The sequence below is a fragment of the Garra rufa genome, chromosome 21, assembly GCF_049309525.1.
Source record: "Garra rufa chromosome 21, GarRuf1.0, whole genome shotgun sequence".
In the NCBI taxonomy this organism is placed as follows: domain Eukaryota; kingdom Metazoa; phylum Chordata; class Actinopteri; order Cypriniformes; family Cyprinidae; genus Garra; species Garra rufa.
Genome location: NC_133381.1, coordinates 2,701,949 through 2,723,130, shown reverse-complemented (window position 1 = coordinate 2,723,130; position 21,182 = coordinate 2,701,949). Strand labels below are relative to the sequence as shown.

The window sequence follows — 21,182 nt, the reverse complement described above, 5'->3', positions numbered from 1 at the left end:
CCTGTATCGCAAATCATTTGATTCAGATCGGACTTTAAATTGCAGATCCCGAATCATTTGATTTAGATCGGAACTTTGAAGCGTGTTCGCCAATCGTTTGATTTAGATCGGGACTTCAGATCGTTAATCTTTTGATTCAGAGCACGACTTCAGATTGCAAATCATTTGATTCAAATCATCACATTAGATTGCAAACCTTTTGATTCAGAACAGGACTTCAGATCCCAAATCATTTGATTTACATTGGGACTTCAGATTGAGAATCTTTTGATTTAGATCCGGACTTAGGAGTGGGTTTGCAAATCATTTTGCAAATTGAATGATTTGCCCTCCGCGCTTCGAGTCCTTATTTGAAATGATGGTTGACAAATCATTTGATTTAGATCGGGACTTCAGATGATGAATCATTTTATTTAGATCAGATCTTCGGAGTGGGAATGGAATGGAAAAGCAGCCCCTTTAAGAATGTGTTCTCTCAATGTTAAGAAAATTTATATCAACTATTAATAAAGTTATAAGGATGTTCCATTTGTAGTACATTACAAACATTTTGTCTGAACATTTAAAACAGCGTTAGCTAAAGTTGTGAGAGTGTTTCCTGTTGCTGGGTCTGCACTGGTTCCAGCAGCTCAGCATCAGTAATGAATGTAATGAAATCAAGCAATCAGCCCAGAGGTCATATGAAACTGATCACACACAGACACTGAAGATCCTTTGGGTTTCTTGCATGCTTTGCATGTCTGGCATTCAGTAGGAAACACAGCACTCCTGACACTGTGTGTGTGTGTGTGTGTGTGTGTACCTGGTATTCATCACGTTATGGGGACCAAATGTCCCCACAAGGATAGGAATTAGAGCTGGGCGGTATGACCAAAAATTTATATCACGGTATTTTTCTAAATTATACGGTATCACGGTATAAGACGGTATTATTTCTTTTCATGCATGACTAGGTGTTAACCACATTTCCTAATAAATTAGAGAATAATTACTGCAGTATATTGGCTTACATTGACCGGACTAGTATTAACCCAGGTTTGATTGGTCTCACAAAATGCTGCTGTTCACAAAGAAGTGACAGTGGCACTCATAATTGTAATGAGGTGAAGAAATCAGAATTCATGATTTGCAGTCAAAATACATAACACTTTATTGTGCATTCTTCACAAGTTCACATTTACAAGTCTACGCGTTTCTCTTCCAGCAGGAGGCGCTATCAGAATGGTAGTATACAAAGTAGCGCAACAAATGATTTTGAAACGTGCAGCGCTCATATTTATTCAATGGATAGCCTTTTGAAGTTTCATCGCAATTCTTGTCTTTCAGTCCCCACATTTTAGACCACCTGAAATCATTATTATGACTTTCATAACCCCCTAATAACACTGCAGTCATCAATGAAAATTAAGAGCTTTATTTAAGACTTTCAAAAACAAACCTTACACAAAATACGTTTCTTTTTTATTTATTTTTCCCACCATGTTCGGGGCACAAGAAAAATATTAAGGGACTAAATTAATATCAGCATATGAAGTATAATCGTCTCTCATTGTCTGAAAGAATGCACATCAGATGCTGAAAGTCAGTTTTTACTTTCACTTTAACATATTGATCAGTTTCCACGTTGCTTGTGTGATATCCATTGGCTTTAAAGCATAAATATTAATGAAAATACAGTATATAGAAAAGACATATCTTTAAAATATTGCGACGTAACACCAACGTAAAGCCATTGTTTTTCTCTCACTGAAAGCTACATCTGTCTGCGCACAATGCGCCGATCTCTGCTCTCAGATTACAAGTTTTGCAAATCGCTAACCCTGGGTCTTTCTCAGATATACTGAAATACGTCCACACCTCAGATGTGTTGCTTCAGACAAGTACGTGCAAGCTGCGGTTTCTGTTTGCGTCAACATACGTGTTCCCAGCGCTTTGTACGCACACACTCACCGGTATTGGGGTATATGAAAAATGAATATCATTAAAAAAAAAAAACACCGGTATTCGGTATGAAAAGGTATACCGCCCAGCCCTAATAGGAATACCAGTAAATTTTGACCTTGTGGGGACATTTCTCAGGTCCCCATGAGGAAACAGGCTTATAAATCATGCACAATGAGTTTTTTTGAGGAAGTAAAAGTGTGCACAATCTCCTGTGAGGGCTAGGTTTAGGTGTAGGGTAGGTGTAGGGCGATAGAAAGTACGGTTTGTACAGTATAAAAACCATTACGCCTATGGAATGTCCCCATAAAACATGTAAACCCAACATGTGTGTGTGTGTGTGTGTGTGTGTGTGTGTGTGTGTGTGTGTGTGTGTGTGTGTGTGTTTTGTATGTATGTGTGTGTGTGGTGGGCTGAATGAGTCAAGCTCTGTGGGTAATTACACATCACATCACTAAACACCAGTGTGTGTGTGTGTGTGTGTGTGTGTGTGTGTGTGTGTGTGTGTGTGTGTGTGTGTGAACAAGGGTTTATATATAAACTGATGCGGTTTTAAATTGTCTTTAAATGTTCCCAGTTTTGGAATGGTACTAGTTTTCCCTCACAGATTATTTGTATAAAAAACTCAGAACCTGCTGCAACCATAAATCAACATGCTAAACCCCTCAGGACTCAGGAGTTGGTTTGTGTGAGGACTGAGGCGGATCTGAGTGTGTTGTGTCTGATGTGTGTGTCTGCGGTTGATGCTAGTTCGCTCTGAGCTTCATGTCGTCCTTCATCACACAGACAGCAGAGCTTGAGTTCACTCTGAACACAGACAAACAGAGAGACAAACAGGAGCACAGCGAGCTATTATCACATCGCACAGCTCAGGTGTTTCTCATAGACGCCAATGAGACTCAGTGGAGCCTATAGCTTAATCGGCTTCACAGATGTTTCTCCAGAAGAAACATCTATGCTCCTCTAGAGATCCTCAAAATCTCAACACAGTTTCAAAAAATCATCAAGTTTTTTAGCACTGTGCACTAATGTAAACAACTATTGACTCCTTTAGGTGTGTAAGAGAAGTACTGTATATTGTTTTTAGGTTGTAGAATGTAAAGCCTTAGTTAATGTGTGTCTTTGGATTTTGATTCTGTCCTGTGAACATCTCATTTGATTGGATTTAAAGTCTCACAGATGAGACAAGCTCAGGATGAGAGTTTTATCAAAGGATTACTCCACTTCCAAAATTACAATTTCCTGATAAGTTACTCACCCCAATGTCATCCAAGATGTTCATGTCTTCTTCAGTCGTAAAGAAATTACGTTTCTTGAGAACAATATTATCATATATAATACAATATTGCTATGTTTATTACAAGCTCACTGCAGTTTTAAATGCTTGAGCTCTTTAAAGCATGAAATATTCTGATTGGCTCACAATTCATCATCAGTTAGAAAGTTTGTTGTAGACAAACAGTTTTCACCCTTTAATTGACATGTTTTACATTTACAGATTTGTCATAGGTGGGAAAACTTCTACAATTATTTCTAAATAATACTTTATGTATCCAAAATCAAATTGGCTCAAAAACAGGTGGGCTCCAGTAAAATAAACAGGAGTATATATAATATAATCTTTAATACTAGCCATTATCAGTGTAGCATCAGCACAGACGTATTGAACTGCTCTGTTCATTCACTGTGAATCAGCCTGAGGCTCTATCTACACACCATATACACACTCTATCTGACAGCTGCTCTATTAACACACTCTAATCTCCCTACTTTATATCTCACACAATAATTGTGTCACATGAACAGACATAAAGAAGCAGTTTAAACAGTGTGACAACTAGCCCCCGTCTCGGCTAGAGAGCTTGCTTTTGAATGGCTGATGCAAATCTTTTGATTAAATAGATTTAAATGTTTAGTTTTAAATTAGTTAAAGTATTGAATACAGTACAGTTGTCTCAAATAACATATTCTGAGATCTGAAAGCCTGTCAATGGCAGATAGTAGTTTCTGAGTCACCGATGCCCCCTGGAGGAGGAGCAACTCTCTGTTTTATAGGAATTAGTTATTTGCTAGTTATTATAGATAACTAAAATTAAAAACAACAAGAACATTTTTCCTTAAAATACATTTTAACAGTAAATCATGCATTTTATTTCAAGCTAGACCGAGCAAAATTTCTCATTTTCATTTAGTTTTTTTTATTAACTTAATTTGCAATAATGATGTAGCCTAACAAAAAGTTGAAAACTAGTAACATCTGAATGCATTTGAATGAAGATATTTTTTTGGTTTGTTTTTAATCATCTGTTGCAGCCACTTTGAATGAATACAGCTGAGGTCAAGAATCTGCAAAATGTTTATTATTTTACCAATAAAAAAAAAAACAATAAAAAAATAAACTTAAAATATATTTTAACAATAAATGATGCAGTTTATTTCAAGCTAGACCAAGCAAAATTTCTCATTTTCGTTTAGTTTAACTTAAAATAAAATACAACAAAATAAAGTTATGAAAACAATGTAACCATATTAAAAAATAAAATAAATAGAAATTACAAAAACACTTTAAGTAAAGCTGCAATGAAAAAATAAATAAAATTAAAAATATGAATACAATATAATGGTATAAAAACATATATAAATGTATTGATCACATGGGGGTTAATAGATTGATAGATAATCTAAACAATAATTACTGACAATCAGAAAGTTGTTTTGTGTTCACATGGTGGCGCTGTTTCATTTCTAATTCTAATGAGCTCATTAGTTGAGTTGGTGATTCATGCAAATGAAAGCAGTTTGAAAACAGTGCAGCTGCTTCTGTTTCACTGTGGTTTTACTATAGTATTGACGGCAGGAGCACAGCTGGAGTCGGTCTGCTTGAGCCGGACTGGACGAGCATCTTAATTTCATGGGTTTTGAGAGTAATTCAGTGCAGAGCCTGAGAGAGATGCAATCAATCTGACTTTGCATTTGGAACAGAACCAGGCGTTTAGTCAGCGTTTGGAGGTCTGGCGGGTCCGGCTGCAGATGCATTATCATAATGAGACGCGATTAATCACTGTAGCCTTCACTCGCATTATCAATAGTGTTTCTAATCTCTCTGACTGAGAATTTTGCAGAGGAAACGTATGTGAATTGAGATTGAGTTTCTCTCATTTCTGTGCTGTGATCCACCAGAGAGATATAGAAGGAGAGAGACTGATGCTGTATATGGTGTGTGTCACGTTGTGTTGTGTGTTCAGGTCGGCTAGTGAAGGGCACAGGGAGTAACACACTGAATTATAGAGCTAAACATCAAACATTCATTCACAGCGTCTTACATACGGTCTACATATAGACACACAGCACAGAATGTTCTTACAAAGACATTGCATTAACATACATGCAGGAATCATACATGCAGATCACTTGTTGTTGGTTTTTAATTAACTTTTAATTTGCAAAAAAATAATGTAACAAAAAGTTGTAAACTAATAGCTACATCTGAATGCATTTGAATGATGATACGTTTTTTTTGGTTTGTTTTTAAACATCTGTTGCAGCCACAAGTTGAGGTCAAGAATCTGCAAAATGTTAATTATTTTACCAAAACAAGAGGGATCATACAAAATGCATGTTCATGCAGGTTCAAACGCTCACTGACGCTCCAGAAGGAAAAACTTTTGGAATTTGAAGATCAGGGTAAATTTTACTTATTTAGGCTCAATCCCAATTCTACCCCTTAGCCCTACACTTAGCCCTACCCCTCCGTTTGGCGCGTTCACGTGAAGGGGTAGGGGTGTCTCATTTCTCTTTTGGTTGGAGGGGTAGGGGTAAGGGGAAGGGCCAGATAGCCCTCCAAACGAAGATTTTTCAGGACCTCACTTCAAACGAAGGGCTAAGAGAAATTTCCAACATGGCTGCTCACTCGAGCAAGCAGACTCGTAAATATAAGTAATTTTTGCCTTTAATAAGGATTTTCATGACAATGTTTCATTATATTTATATTACCTTCAATCTTGTGTTTGTGTTTATGGTGTTGTTTTGTAAATAAACGTTTGCAAAAAAATCGCTAAAGTTTGCTAGCAGATAGCACTGATTGCACGATATTACAAAATATATTTTTATGTCATATACACTTGACTGCATGTTAGAAACATGAAAGACCCGTGGCACGGCAATTTCCACTTTTTAAATCCCCTCTGATGCGCATTATTCAGTAGTGTCCTGCATTCGCCAAAATCATGGCAGTCCACCGCATCCAGTCATGTGAATAAATGTAAATATTCGCTCAAAACACCCAATAAAGGCAGTGATGATGCAGTCAGGACCGTGGAGCCGGCTTGCTTTGAAATGTCTTTAATGATTGCGCCTAATGCGCCCGCTCACCGCACCAGTAATTTAAATCAGTACATAATAATAAAAACGATACCTTACAAATAAAAAGAAGCTGATTTTTACGATCAGAAATTTCTTAAACCAGTGAACCCCTGTAAACATTTTAGTCCAAGGATCCAGAAAACGAATGCGTTCAAATAGAAAGTTCAAAACGAAATTCACAAATGAAACATATATACTTCTCCAGGCACCACTACACTGATTAGCAATTTGCCGCGCATGTGATAATGCGTTGTTTGTTTTGCTTAAGGCCACATGTGAATGAACGGTGCGTACACCGTACATCTGTACTTTTTGCAACATGACAACATTACATCTTGGAATGAGTGATAAACATCTGCGCATGTCCTCTGACGTAACATTAGGAACTAGCGACAACGTATGATGACGTATCACAGTGTTGTAGTGGTGTCCCATTTCTTAGGGGAAATATTTTAGCCCTTCCCCTTTACACTTTGTTTCAAGGGACAAGGGGAAGGGGCGAGGGGTAGGCGGAGGGGTAGAAAATAGAATTGGGATTGGGCCTTAGTCTTCTGGGAAACATGTAAGCATCTTCTATAGCCTCTGAAGGGCAGTATTAAATGAAAAAAATAAAATACAAATATAATATTTAGGCAAAATATAAAAAAAATGTATGCATCTCCATTCTGTTCAAAAGTTTTCACCCTCTGGCTCTTAATGCATGGTTTTTCCTTCTGGAGCATCAGTGAGTGTTTGAACCTTCTGTAATAGTTGCATATGAGTCCCTCAGTTGTCCTCAGTGTCAAAAGATGGATCTCAGAATTATACAGTCATTGTTGGAAAGGGTTTAAATATACACAATGCTGGAAAACCAAAGAATTTGTGAGACAATTTTTCTGAAGAACAGCAGGCAGTTTAACAGTTTAACAGAACAAACAAGGGACTCATAGACAACTATCACTAAACAAAAAAACACAACTGTGGATCATAAAGCAACACAGTATTACAGTTTTTTTTACAGACGCTAGGACACATTTCTCAATACTTAGGTCACTTTTGCAAAACTCTTGACACAGTGAGCACAACAGAAGTCTATGTGGGCTAAACTGAGGATCAATTATCATTGTTTTGGCACAAAATGCATTCAGTGACTACATCTCTCAAATTTTATGAATTCTTTTCTCACTCAGACACAACAACTGCCAAAAATCTTTGTACGTACAGGACATTTTGCACGTGCTTACATACTGTTTTCAAAACTGTTAAACTTATGTTCAAAACAATAACATAACGCAAAACTGAATAAGACAGCAAAATTCAACAGCAATATTTTATTGAAACATATTTCAAATCTAAAAATGCAGTTTAACCAGCCCCAGCTGATTCTCATTGTAGATGAACATCTGCACAGGTGTTACTCTTTCAATTTCATTACAAAAGGAGACAACTGCTGAATAGGTTTGTATTGTGATGTAAACATGGACCCAAATAAAAATAAATAAACAACATAAAATATTGACGAATTCTGCATCATGTCTGATTCATTCCAGTAATATATATTGCAGTTATAAACAGAGATGTGTCCTTGTTTTACACAAGAAACTGTGTAATGCTACATGTTGTTAGTGTTTTTTAGCTCATTGTTTTGTGGGTGACAAAGTGTGTTTGTCGGCTGTCAACCTTTGCTAGTGTTCTGGAAGAATGAGTTTATTTGAGACCTGAATACAGTTTTTCTCAATTGCTAAAACACTAAAACCTAATGTCTGAACCAAATGTTCAGTTGCCTGAACCCATTGATTGATTCAATCACTCTTTTGGCAAAACCATAAGCACTTTTCACCTGTTTAGACACAACTTGCCAACACATTTTCATTGTGATGCACACGTGCTGCATAATGGTGAGCACAGGTGACAAAAGTCAAACACAATTAAAGCACAGGTTTCATCACTTGAACACAACAACTCAAAACTGATCACACTTGTGGCTAATGATGTGAGGGAACATATACAGTAAGCCAGTCCAGAGAGCACTTGTTTGTGAGGCCTGAGAGGAAGAGTTTGTGTAAGAGGTGGTCGAGGTGGTCAGCAAAGACAAAGAACAGTAATATCTGATGAAATCCAAACATCAGTAGATTCACTGTGTCCACCATAATCTGAAGGTTTAGAGAAGAGAACAGGTAATTACCATTTTTTGACATTATACGTAATACAGTATGTAAATTTTTACATGGGCTTACAGTACTGTTCACAAGTGGCAAACGCATAGGATTTCTGTTTGTTTTTACAAGTGCTACGTGTAAATGCACAAGATTTCTGTTTTGTCTTTTTGTACAAGTGCTAAATGCACAGGTTTTCTTTGTTTTGCAACATGCATTTAGCCTACAGTGAACAATAAACATTTATTTCTCCAGCTTCATGTCCTGAGCATTGTGTTTTCTATTTTTCTACGTAGTGTTTAGTGACTGTTCAGTAGTGTTTTTAATTTTGATTGACTCGGGGCACGACTTGACAACATAGTTCAGTTTTGAGCACAGATTGAACTGTTTTGAGGTGAAAGTTTGGTTTTGCAAGAAGAGTCTGAGATTTTGTGAATATAGCTTGAAAATTGGGTTTTGTGTTCACAGTTTAGAGAAAAGGAGAGCAGCTTTCAAGAAATGTGTCTTAGCAATTGAGAAAAACTGTAAAGTGTTTTGGTAGTTGTAGTGCATTTTGAATGTGAAATTAACTACTTTGCCAAGCTGAAAGTCGGTTAGGAGAATTGTCTGAAGAGTTTTGCAAAAGTGACCTAAGTATTGAGAAATGTGTCCTAGGGACTGTAAAAAAGGGGGTGTAAACTTTTAAACAGGGGCGTTTTTATAAATTCAGCTATTATTTTTCTCTTGTGGACTATGTGTAAACATTTTTATGCACATGAATTCAGCCCTTATTCTGACAGGTACTGTTACAGACATCAGGTTGTGTTGTGCAGCTAAACAAAATACAACAGGTCTGTGATCATTCATAATTCTATTATATATGACTGATGGTGTTTGTTGATTATATCAGACCTCTGGAGCTGCTTTATTGCATTAGATCAGAGTGTGTCTGAGCACAGATACACTTTAATATCAGTAAAGACATATATATTTTAGACATGCTGACATATAAACACTATTTTGCACTAATGATTGCTATTATTATCAAAGCAATGACTTTATTCAAGTTAAAGTCTAATCATTTTTCCTGCAGAAAACTCTCTGTTGCGTCCAGAGGACATCTGGATGCTGGATGCAGATGAATCCCTTACCCAGGAGGCTTTGCGTCATCCCAGCAGACCGGATCACCTAGACTTCCTGAGAATCACGCCGCCGGAGGACGACATCATCGGAGACACTCCCTACAATCCCAAACTCGGAATAACGGTGAGTCAGTCAGCACTGTGATGAAATTAACATATTGTAGACTTCTGCGTTTATTTGTAATATTTATTCAGATTCTGACTTTTTTTTCTTAAATTCTGACTTCATATCTCACAGTTCTTACTTTTTTCTGACTTTATATCTCACAATTAAGTAGCACAGGTATATTTGTAGCAATAGCCAAAAATACATTGTATGGGTCAAAATTATCCATTTTTCTTTTATGCCAAAAATCATCAGGAAATTAAGTAAAGATCATGTTACATGAAGATATTTTGTAAATTTCCTACCGTAAATATATCAAAAGAAAATTTTTGATTAGTAATCAATTAATAATTGCCTTTAAAGGCAATTTTCTCAATATTTAGATTATTTTCCACCCTCAGATTCCAAATTTTCAAATAGTTTTATCTTGGGCACATATTGTCCTATCCTAACAAACCACATACATCAATAAAAATGTTTTAGATGTTTAGAATGTTTTTAAATTTTTCCCAGTAATTGACCCTTATGACTGGTTTTGCCATCCAGGGTCACATTTTATATCTCACATTTATTATATATCGCAGTTTATCTCACATATATAAATAAATAACAACTTTTATATCTCATAAACTTTTGTATCTCAAAATTCTAACTTTTCTTATTGCAATTGTGAGTTTTTAAATAAAAATCTCTGAAATGTAAGAAAAATAGTCAGAATTGTGAGAAGAAAAGTCACAGTTCCCTTTTATTTATATACCTTATATTTACCTTTTTTTATCCTGTGGTGGAAACTAATTTCCATATTCAAAATTGAAACTTAAATTTGAGAACATTTAGGATTTATTGTTCTTGTAGAACATCTATTGTTCTTGAATCAGTTTTTATCAGTTTTTGCAGCTCTTTTGTGGACATTCTGAGAAATTTTATCCTCAAAACACAGTCACATACTGAATAACTTTATATGCATTACATATATAACAAATACTGTTTTCTTCAGGGTTCCTCTAAACTTGTGGTCTAAAGCTTACACACACACACACACACAGGCTTTGTATAAGAAGTCTTTCAGGTCCAGAGGGCACGTCAGCAAATCCAGATTTCTCAGCTCAGCGAGAAGCTGGAGACTCATTTGTTTTTTAGAGGGCACGTCTGACTGATTCAGCAGCAGAACATGTTAATGACTCTAATAACTGCACTGAGAAACTGTGCTTCCTCCATATGTCTGATTAATCATCACCTTATAGGACATGTTGGACTAAGGTTTATAAAGTTGTACTTCCTGAATGTTCAAAATGTTCAGTTTTTTAAAACATTCAGAAACATTGTTTCATGGTTTTGTAAATGTGTGTTATTTTGAAAACAGCATGCAAATGTTACTTTTGAACATTCTCAGAACATTTTTAAACATCCAGCTAAAATGTTTCAGGAAAACATTCCATGAATGATGTATAAATAATGTTGTGAGTACATTATTAAAGACCAGATAACTTTTAATGTTTGTTTAGAACCTTCTGAGAACGTTCCCTGTTAGCTGTTGTGTCTGTGTGTGTGTTTCACATCAGTAAAGTTGAGTGAAATGCCAGCATACCGACACACCCGCGACGCGCCTGAATCTGACCACGGTGGAAAACACACCGATCTCAGATCAGATTAGATGGGCGTCACACAGTCAGCAGCAAATGTCAGATAAAATGACTTAATGTAGTTTTGGTGCTTGTGTTATCTGGTCTTACAGGTTAAACTAACTGCTTTTACACCAGCTCCGGAACCTTTGTTGTAGTTTGTCATTGTAGTTCTCAGTAACATCAACAATAGACATGAACTTTCCCTGACAGGTTACTGTTATTTATAGAGCCGACTCAGACTCTGTTCAATACACTGACAAAATATACTGCCAACCAACTTGAAAAATTATGACTGCATTTTAGTGCCACGTTAAATTGTAAAAAAAATTCTAATATTACGAAATTAAAGTTGTAATATTTAGAGAATAAAGTCGAAATACTACGAGAAAAAAATAGAAATGCTATGTGAATAAAGTCGAAATACTATGAGAATAAAGTCAAAATATTACAAGAATAAAGTCAAAATACCACCTGAAAAAAGACAAAATACTATGAGAATAAAGTTAAAATACTATGTGAATAAAGTGAAAATATTACGAGAATAAAGTCTAAATACTACAAGAATAAAGTCGAAATATTACGAGAATAAAGTCTAAATACTACCTGAATAAAGTCAAAATATTATGAGGAAAAAAGTTGAAATATTACGAGAATAAAGTCGAAATACTACCTGAATAAAGTCAAAATATTATGAGAAAAAAATTTAAATACTACGAGAATAAAGTCGAAATATTACGAGAATGAAGTCGAAATACTACCTGAATAAAGTAAAAATACTATGAGAGGAAAGTTGAAATACTACAAAAATAAAGTTGAAATATTGCGAGGATAAAGTCGAAATATTATGGGAAAAAAGTTGAAATATTGCGAGAATAAAGTCGAAATATTATGAGAAAAAAAAAAACAAATATTATGAGAATGAAGTCAGAAATACTATGAGATTAAAGTAAAAATATTACAAAAATAAAGTCAAAATATTACGAGAAAAAAAAATCTTACGAGAATAAAGTCTAAATATTATGAGAATAAAGTCGGAAATACTACAAGAATAAAGTTGAAATACTACCAGAATAAAGTCGAAATACTACAAGAATAAAGTTGAAATATTACGAGAATAAAGTCTAAATACTACCTGAATAAAGTAAAAATATTATGAGAAAAAGTTTAAATACTACGAGAATAAAGTCGAAATACTACATGAATAAAGTTGAAATATTACGAGAATAAAGTCTAAATACTACCTGAATAAAGTCAAAATATTATGAGAAAAAGTTTAAATACTACGAGAATAAAGTCGAAATACTACATGAATAAAGTTGAAATATTACGAGAATAAAGTCTAAATACTACCTGAATAAAGTCAAAATATTATGAGAAAAAGTTGAAATATTACGAGAATAAAGTCGAAATACTACATGAATAAAGTCAAAATATTATGAGAAAAAAATTTAAATACTACGAGAATAAAGTCGAAATATTACGAGAATGAAGTCGAAATACTACCTGAATAAAGTAAAAATATTATGAGAGAAAAGTTGAAATACTACAAAAATAAAGTTGAAATATTGCGAGGATAAAGTCGAAATATTATGAGAAAAAAAAAAACAAATATTATGAGAATGAAGTCAGAAATACTATGAGATTAAAGTAAAAATATTACAAAAATAAAGTCAAAATATTACGAGAAAAAAAAATCTTACGAGAATAAAGTCTAAATATTATGAGAATAAAGTCGGAAATACTACCAGAATAAAGTCGAAATACTACAAGAATAAAGTTGAAATACTGCGAGAATAAAGAACTATGTGAATATAGTCATGTACTATAAGAATAAAGTTGAAATACTACGAGAATAAAGTTGAAATACTACAATATTAAAATAACTTTATTCTCAAAATATTTAGACTTTATTCTCGTAATTTCAACTTTATTCTCGTAGTCTTTTTAGATTTTTATTTTTAACGTGGCACTAAAATAGCATCATACAAAATACTCCTGTTACAGCCAAATTTGAATGTAGATGTAGTTTGATTGTTTTGGATGGAGGAGCTTTAGTTTACATTGCTTTCTTGTTCTTAAGTTTCAATAAACATGCAGCAGTAATCACTCTGTGTTCAAAAGCACTGGTTCTCTTACATAAGAAAAGCTCAGAAGAGGCCCGGACTGCTTATATATAATCTAGCCGCACTACACATGCTGTTAACTCTAATGATGAGATGCATGCGGCTCTATGTTCTGGTTTCGGTGGGTTTCAGCTGAACTTTGGCACATGCTGTTGTTGTTTCATTAAGACACTCTTTTCTTCGGGATGAATTTCCTTTCATCCTGAAACATGTGGCAAACAGTCCGTGAACTTGAGCGGGATCTCGGCCAGATCACTGTGACGACCGGAGCGTTTGGGTTCTGGAGCGGAATGTGCTCAGAGAAACACAACTAACAAACAGACCTCATGTTTCGGGTTTCAGGTCCGTCACAAAGAGAATGTTTAAAACAAGGTTATGAGAAAGAAGACTATGATGAGTTTATTTTATTTATTTATTTAACATTTTTTGCTTTTATGATTTTTATCATTTCTAATTAAATTTTCTGTCTCTTTAAGTTATATAAATATTATATAAATGTTTAAAATATATATAGGTTAATTTAGACATAAATAAATATTTATATTTGTATCATGATTATATTTTATTTATTTATTTATATATATATATATATATATATATATATATATTTTTTTTTTTTTTTTTTTTTTTTTTTTGAGAATAAAGTCAGAAATGCTAAGAGAATAAAATCGAAATACTACAAGAATAAAGTCGAAATATTATGAGAATAAGTTGAAATACTACCAGAATAAAGACAAAATGCTATGTGAATAAAGTCAAAATTATTATTTTAAGTATTGATACTTAAATATTATATAAACATGTATAATTATATTATGTTAATGTTATATAATATTATGTAAATAATATTTAAAATATGTATAGGTTTTTAGACCTCAAATATATATTTTATTGTATTCTATATGCATTCTTTTATATTGTATTCTATGCATATTTTAAAGCTGTTTATTTTTAATATATAAATATTATATACATATTTGCAAAAATATGTTTTTGTGTTCATATGTTTTATAAATATGATCATATTTTTATACTTGTATTTCATGTGTTTATTTATTATTTTATATTAAGGTTATGTACAGTAACAAGCACAGTAACGTTTTTTAACAGTAAGATTTTGAATGTTTTTAAAAACGTCTCTTCTACTCACCAAGCCTGCATTTATTTGATCCAAAGTACAGCAGCAAAATACAATATTGTGAAATATTTTTACTATTTAAAATAACTGTTTTCTATTTGAATGTACTTTAAATTAAATTTTATGACTTCAAAGCTGAATTTTCAGCATCATTACTCCAGTTTTCGGTGTCACATGATCCTTCAGAAATCATTTTAATATTCTAATTTGCTGCTCAAAAACATTTATTATTATTATGTAAGTTAAAAACAGCTGGGAAACTTTTTTTTAGGTTTCTTGATGAATAGAAAGTTCAGAAGAACAGCATTCATCTGAAATAGAAATCTTTTGTAACATTATAAATTACATTTATCATCACCTCTGATCAATTTAAAGCATCCTTGCTAAATAAAAGTATTAATTTCTATAATTAATATATAGATTATATATATAAAAAATATACTGACTCCAAACTTTTGAGTGGTGAATGGTATAGTATATAATGTGCATAATAAAAAAGCTGTTTTAAATATTTATAATAATCAGAAGGGTTTCTTGAGCAGCAAATCAGCATATTAGAATGATTTCTGAAAGATCATGTGATACTGAACACTGCAGTAATAATGCTGGAAATTCTGCTTTTATCACAGAAATAAACAGTTAAAATATATATATTTTATATAAAATACAAAAAAAATTCTTTATTACTGCTTTTGCTCTATTTTAAATCAAATAAAAGCAGGCTTGGTGAGCGGAAGAGACTATAAAAAACATTAAAAATCTTACTGTTCAAAAACTTTTGACTGGTAGTTTATAAATTATTATAGTATATATTTATATATATACATATATACTTAAATTATTATTTTTTTAATTTGCATTTTTTAAATATATATAAATATTTCTAAATTAATTATAGTGATTTGATGTGTTAACGAAAGCCTCTCATACTGTGTTTGTTTTGTCGTGGACAATTTAAGGTCTCACTGGTTTTCTAATATATTTTTACCAGGTTTAAATAATTTTTCTCAGTACTATACATAGTCTCACACCACTGGAGATAAATCGGAAGTTTACAGACGCTTTGCTCGGTCACTGATTCTCTCTGCACACTTGATTCTGTATTCAAGCACTACAGGTCAGCACTATAGCAACAGAGAGGCGTGGCCAATGACCTCAGTAGAGCTGATTATAGCTGCTGTTGTAATGGTGTAGCTCCGCCCACTTCACCTGACCCTGCAGGAGATTACAGAGAGAGAGAGAGAGAGAGAGAGAGACTGAATCTCTACCTTGCATTTCCAGCTCCTGCGCTGGAGTAACCGGACACTCGCAGGTGAATTTCTGCCAGGTTCATCGATGAACAGAGACAGAGGGAGTAGTTAGAGGGAAAGGTAATCAAACCTGCGTGACTCCTTCCTCTCCAGAGACAGCGCTGAACTTTCTCTAGGAGAAACACAAGCCTTCACAGACTCCGCCGGAGCAGGAAGTTGCCATGTTGCCACATTCCGGAAAAAAAAATCTTTAAGGGAAATATCTGGAGCTCGTATCCGTTACTTCCGTAAGTTTGCTTTCGCTGCCTGAACTACTGAGACACTTCAGACTCTGTTTTCTTTCTCACACTGGATATGCATGTTAAACTTCTGGCACAAAAGTGTTTCCAAATGCTTTATCGGCTCGCAGCTCTTTCACTGTTAGAACTGGAGCGAGAGAGAGAGAATACCGGGGATTTTCACGCACAAAAACCTTTTGTTTTCTCAAGTCTGTGAAACTGGAGCGTGAGCAGGTTGAAGTAAAACCACATTAACTATGCAGCTATTGGATTTCACCTCATAGGATTCGATGCAAACAGGAATATGAATTCAGACTACACTAGGATCTCTGATCAGACGACAGCCGTGTTGATGTCATTCCGAACATTGCCTGATGAAGATGCTAATGGTCATATTGGAGCAGTAGATCCTTTGACACCAAAATCTGGAGATGGTTTGGAGGAAAACACGGAGCTGGAGCGCCATCATTTACCTGTTCAGGAGGCAGAACACTCTTCATGGACGTCCTCCGATCCGTATCTGGTGCAGGTGACCAGGGTGGAGACGTACATCGACGAGGACGAGGACGCAACAGGCGTTCAGGAAAGGTCAGGATGACGAGGTCACCTCAAAGGAAACCAATACACTGCAAAAAAAATGAACATTTTTCTTGTTTTCCAATACAAATATCTATATTCTTAAAAGTAAAATGACCTTAGTCAGCTTCCAGTGTTGGGGAAAGTTACTTTTACTCCTTAAAAAAGTAACTAATTACGTTACTTAGTTACTTTTTTATTAAAAAGGAATATGTTACGTTACTTTTTAAATCTGGGCAGGGCTTGCTTGTTTGTTTTTAATATAAAAAGTTCTATTTTTGTCAAATGTAAAAGCCTTTTTACACCAAAAGCCTCAGGCTTAGAGAAAAGTAAGTTGACGTCTGTACAGAGTAGACCGCAGAAGAACAAATGTCAACTCTTCAATAAAAAAAGGAAAACAAATGTTAGATTATCTTGAGTAATTTTTGCTTATTAGTATGGATGAATTGGATCATCGAAGGTCGACAGCAAAGACATTGGTTCATAAAATGGGATTAAATACATAAAGGATATTTGGATTATTTAACATATTTATTTATTGCAGTCTTGTGTTCATTTTGAGGAATACTGTATTTGTTTTTTTAGTGAGTGAGATGAATTAATGCATGTTCACATTTGTTCTGGAACTAAAGTAACATCTTACAATTTCTCTCAACATGAGGACAGGAGAGCTTTTAATCAATAAATGGGGGAAAAAGTAACTCAGATATTTTCTTCTCAGTTAAAAAATAATGCGTTACTTTACTAGTTACTTGGAAAAAATAATATTATTACATAACATGCGTTACTTGTAATGCGTTACCCCCAACACTGCCAGCTTCACAGAAATAGCCAAATCATTTATGGAAACTCAACTATGGAGACAGTTCAGATTCAAGACAATAGTGTCATAATTCAGCTCAAGTTAATTCAGATCAATAATGGTGTTAATCAATCAGCTATAGGCAATTCTACAAAGATATTACTTACATAAGAATATATTTACATGACAATGATGTACTTAAAACAAAGCGTTTTTCCACAGACAGACATAAATAAAACTTTTTTTGCCTACGAGTTCCAAAGAGAAAAGAAAATATGCACTTAATGAAAGAAAATAAATTGAATCGTTTCACAAAAGTAGCTTGTAAATCTGTCATTATGTTATATTTCCCCGGTTTCACAGACAAGGCTTAAGCCTAGTCCGAGACTAAAATGCACTGACTGATCTTAAAATATATCAGTGCCTTTGTTTTGTCTCAAGATGCACACCAGTAATGTTTTTTCTAAGGCGCGTTTATAAAAATTGTTTAAATGCCTTAATTGAACTATGGCCTAATCTTGGTTTAAGCTAAGCCCTGTCTATGAAGCCGGGCCATAATCAGCAGATCTTGCATTCAGTTTGTTTTCTTTCAGTTACCACAGGTTTTTTCCTTCTTTTTGGAGTTGGTTGATCGTAGGGTTCATTGATATGAGCTCATGCACATATGCTTTTGCTTACAAGTTCCAAAAAGAAATACAAAACCTGTGCTTATTGAAAGAAAATTATTAAATGCATTAAATTAAATGCAAGATTATAATATAGCATAACCAAAAAAAAAAATAAAATAATAATAATAAATAATAATAATAATAATAGGCAATTTTTGGGATCTTTTTTTTGCAGATAATTTTTGACAGGTGTAAAAAAATATATATTTTTTGGCTAGTTGTTTTACACTGTGTGAACAAATTCAGTAATTTTTCGTTCAGTACTTTAACATTAACTAGCATTTTCAGGAAAAAGAAAATTCCACACAATAATTAGGGTTATTTCAAAGGGCAAACAAGATTACTTATGGATTTTTAGATTAATATTTATAGACTGTTTAGGATTAACACACCCCTCTGACCAATATTTTTTCTTGTTTTAAGCAAAAACTCTAAATAAATTTTCTCTTAATAAATAAATAAAATGTATTTGGTAAATGCCTTGTTTTATGAAAAGTTTTACCAAAATTAAGTGAGTTTTTGCTTAAAACAAGAAAAAAATTACTTAAGAAACATAAACTTAACTCTTTTGCTGTACTAAAAATACTTATTTGGTGTTCCCAGTTAAAAATGGCCTTTTAAAAGTTGCTTGTAAATCTATTGTTATGCTATATTATCAGCAAATCTTGGATTCAGTTTGTTTTCTTTCAGTGAGCACAGGTTTTCTGCTTCTTTTCTGAGCTGGTTGATCGTAGGGTTCATTGATATGAGCTCTTGCACATACAAAAAGAAATACAAAACCTGTGCTTATTGAAAGAAAATTAATTAAACCCAAGATAATGATATAGATAATTATATATTTTTTATATTATATATAAAAAAAAACATAAAAATAATATTAATAAAAATAATAATTTGGGAAGTTGTTTTATCCTGTATGATCAAAGTCAGTCATTTTTAGTCCAGTACTTTAACTTTAACTAGCAAAGAAAATTCCACACAATAATTTGGGTTCATTCAAAGGGAAACACGATTACTTATAGATTTTTAGATTGATATTTATAGACTATTTTCTTGTTTTAAGCAAAAACTGACTTTATTTTGATGCTTGTTTTCCCTTTAAATAAATGAATAAATAAATCAAATGTATTTTGTAAACACCCACATGATGTTAATTCTTGGTTTCTAAAAAAAAGGATCAGTTTTTGCTTAAAACAAGAAAAAATGTCTTAAGAAACATAAAATTAACTCTTGTGCTGTGCTGAAAACACTTATTTGGTGTTCCCAGTTAAAAATGGCCTTTTAAAAGTTGCTTGTAAATCTCTGTTGATGCTATATTATCAGCAGATCTTGGATTCAGTTTGTTTTCTTTCAGTGAGCACAGGTTTTCTGCTTCTTTTCTGAGCTGGTTGATCGTACGTTTCATTGATATGAGCTCATGCACATCAGTTTTTGCCTACTAGTAGCAAAAAGAAATAGAAAACCTGTGCTTATTGAAAGAAAATTAATTGAATCTAAGATTATAATGTAAAAAAAATATATATAATAAAAAAAAGCAATTTTTGGGATATTTTTACATGTAATTTGTAAAAAAAAAAATCTATTTTTTAGTAAGTTGTTTTATCATGTAAAGAAGAAATTACACTCAATAATTAGGGTTAATTTAAAAGGGGAACTATATTATTTATAAATTTACAGATTATTATTTATAGGCTATATTTAGGATTATCACACCCCTCTGACCAATAATTTTTTTAAGCAAAAACTCACTTTATTTTAATCCTTTTTTCCTCTAAATAAATAAAACATTCCTTAATTTAAAAAAGCTTAGATATTTGTACTGGAAAACAAGACAAAAACATTTTTTTGCAGTGTCCATTTGAGTAATAATGAGTTTAAACCCCTAGCTTTAAATCTTCTTGTTGTTGACAGGGAACATGAAGGATCTGAGGAGAAACTCGAGCCGTTTGTGGTCAAAGCCGAGAGTCTCGTGGAGCGATCGCTTAAAGACGCTTCGATTCTGAACCGGACAGGTTCCTACGGAAAACTCAACCGCTCTCTGGATTTCTCATCCCGCATTTTGGATGATTCCAGGAAAGAAGTTCCATCTTGGAACGCTCATAGAGTAGATTCAGCATCAGAATTACTGAACAGAAGTTTCACTGGCAACTCAGATGTTAGCAGCTGGAGACGAGTCCTTCCTCTTCACAAACCTTCACCTGCTTCAGAATCAGATAATGCAGGTGAGAACATTGATTCGCTTTCAGGTGATTCTCACCAAGAAGGGAATTCAGAAGCAGATCCTGCCTCTCCAGTGGATTCCCAAAAAGGAGATACTGATAGTCCAGCTTCTGTTTTACCAACCTCAGATCCTCAGCCAGAGACAAAAGGTCTTTCAGAGACGGTCTCGGGATCTGAAAGCGTGCCAGACGCTCTCTCTCCTCCTCCGAAAGACTCCAAACAGGACAACAGTCCGACTAAAAGCAGCGGCGACAGATACCAGATGCCCGCTCTGTTCAGCGGCTTAAGGGTGCTGAAGAAAGGAGCGCTCGGAGACGAAAGAGAGACGCTTTCGGAAATCAAACAGAGAGACGGCGATCGAGCGCTGCTGAGCCTCAAACAACACGTCAACAAAGCCAAACTCGAACAACCCATAAGCAGCGGAGTTACTAAAAAGAAAAACGAACCCAGAAGTTTGTCTGAAATCACCAATTTGTTACAGAAAGTGTCGAACGTTGAAGTCAAACAGAATGAGGACAAATCGGACGCTGCGGATTCAAGCGATGAAGTGACCTCTGGAAAACCGGAGGGTGATGTTAAAACAGACAGTGGTACCAAAACGCCGACAGATGCGTCATTTGATGCTTTAAAATCTAAATTATTCGGCTCTAAATCTGCTAAGAAGGATCCTGTGGAAGCCGCGCTAGACCTGGACGCTGTCAAGAGGAAGAAGAAGAGCGATAAAGAGCTGCTGAGGTCCATCTTTGAGAGACAGAATAAAGCACCGGTTGCTGACGTCAAAAGTCCTACAGAGGAGAAAGAGAAAGTATGTATTACAGATGATTTAGCACACCGCTG

At 34.1% G+C, this 21,182-nt stretch overlaps 1 protein-coding gene across 1 annotated transcript in view; it reads left to right on the top strand.

Annotated features, from left to right (window-relative positions):
* The window catches only part of LOC141296224 (uncharacterized), a 90,906-nt gene that overhangs the window by 5,392 nt on the left and 64,332 nt on the right, over positions 1–21,182 (top strand). The window contains exons 4-9 of the mRNA XM_073827497.1: positions 2,692–2,843; positions 5,187–5,194; positions 9,511–9,700; positions 15,955–16,088; positions 16,364–16,667; positions 20,037–21,150. Coding sequence (XP_073683598.1) covers positions 2,692–2,843; positions 5,187–5,194; positions 9,511–9,700; positions 15,955–16,088; positions 16,364–16,667; positions 20,037–21,150 — 1,902 coding nt within the window. The remainder of the gene's footprint in view (positions 1–2,691; positions 2,844–5,186; positions 5,195–9,510; positions 9,701–15,954; positions 16,089–16,363; positions 16,668–20,036; positions 21,151–21,182) is intronic.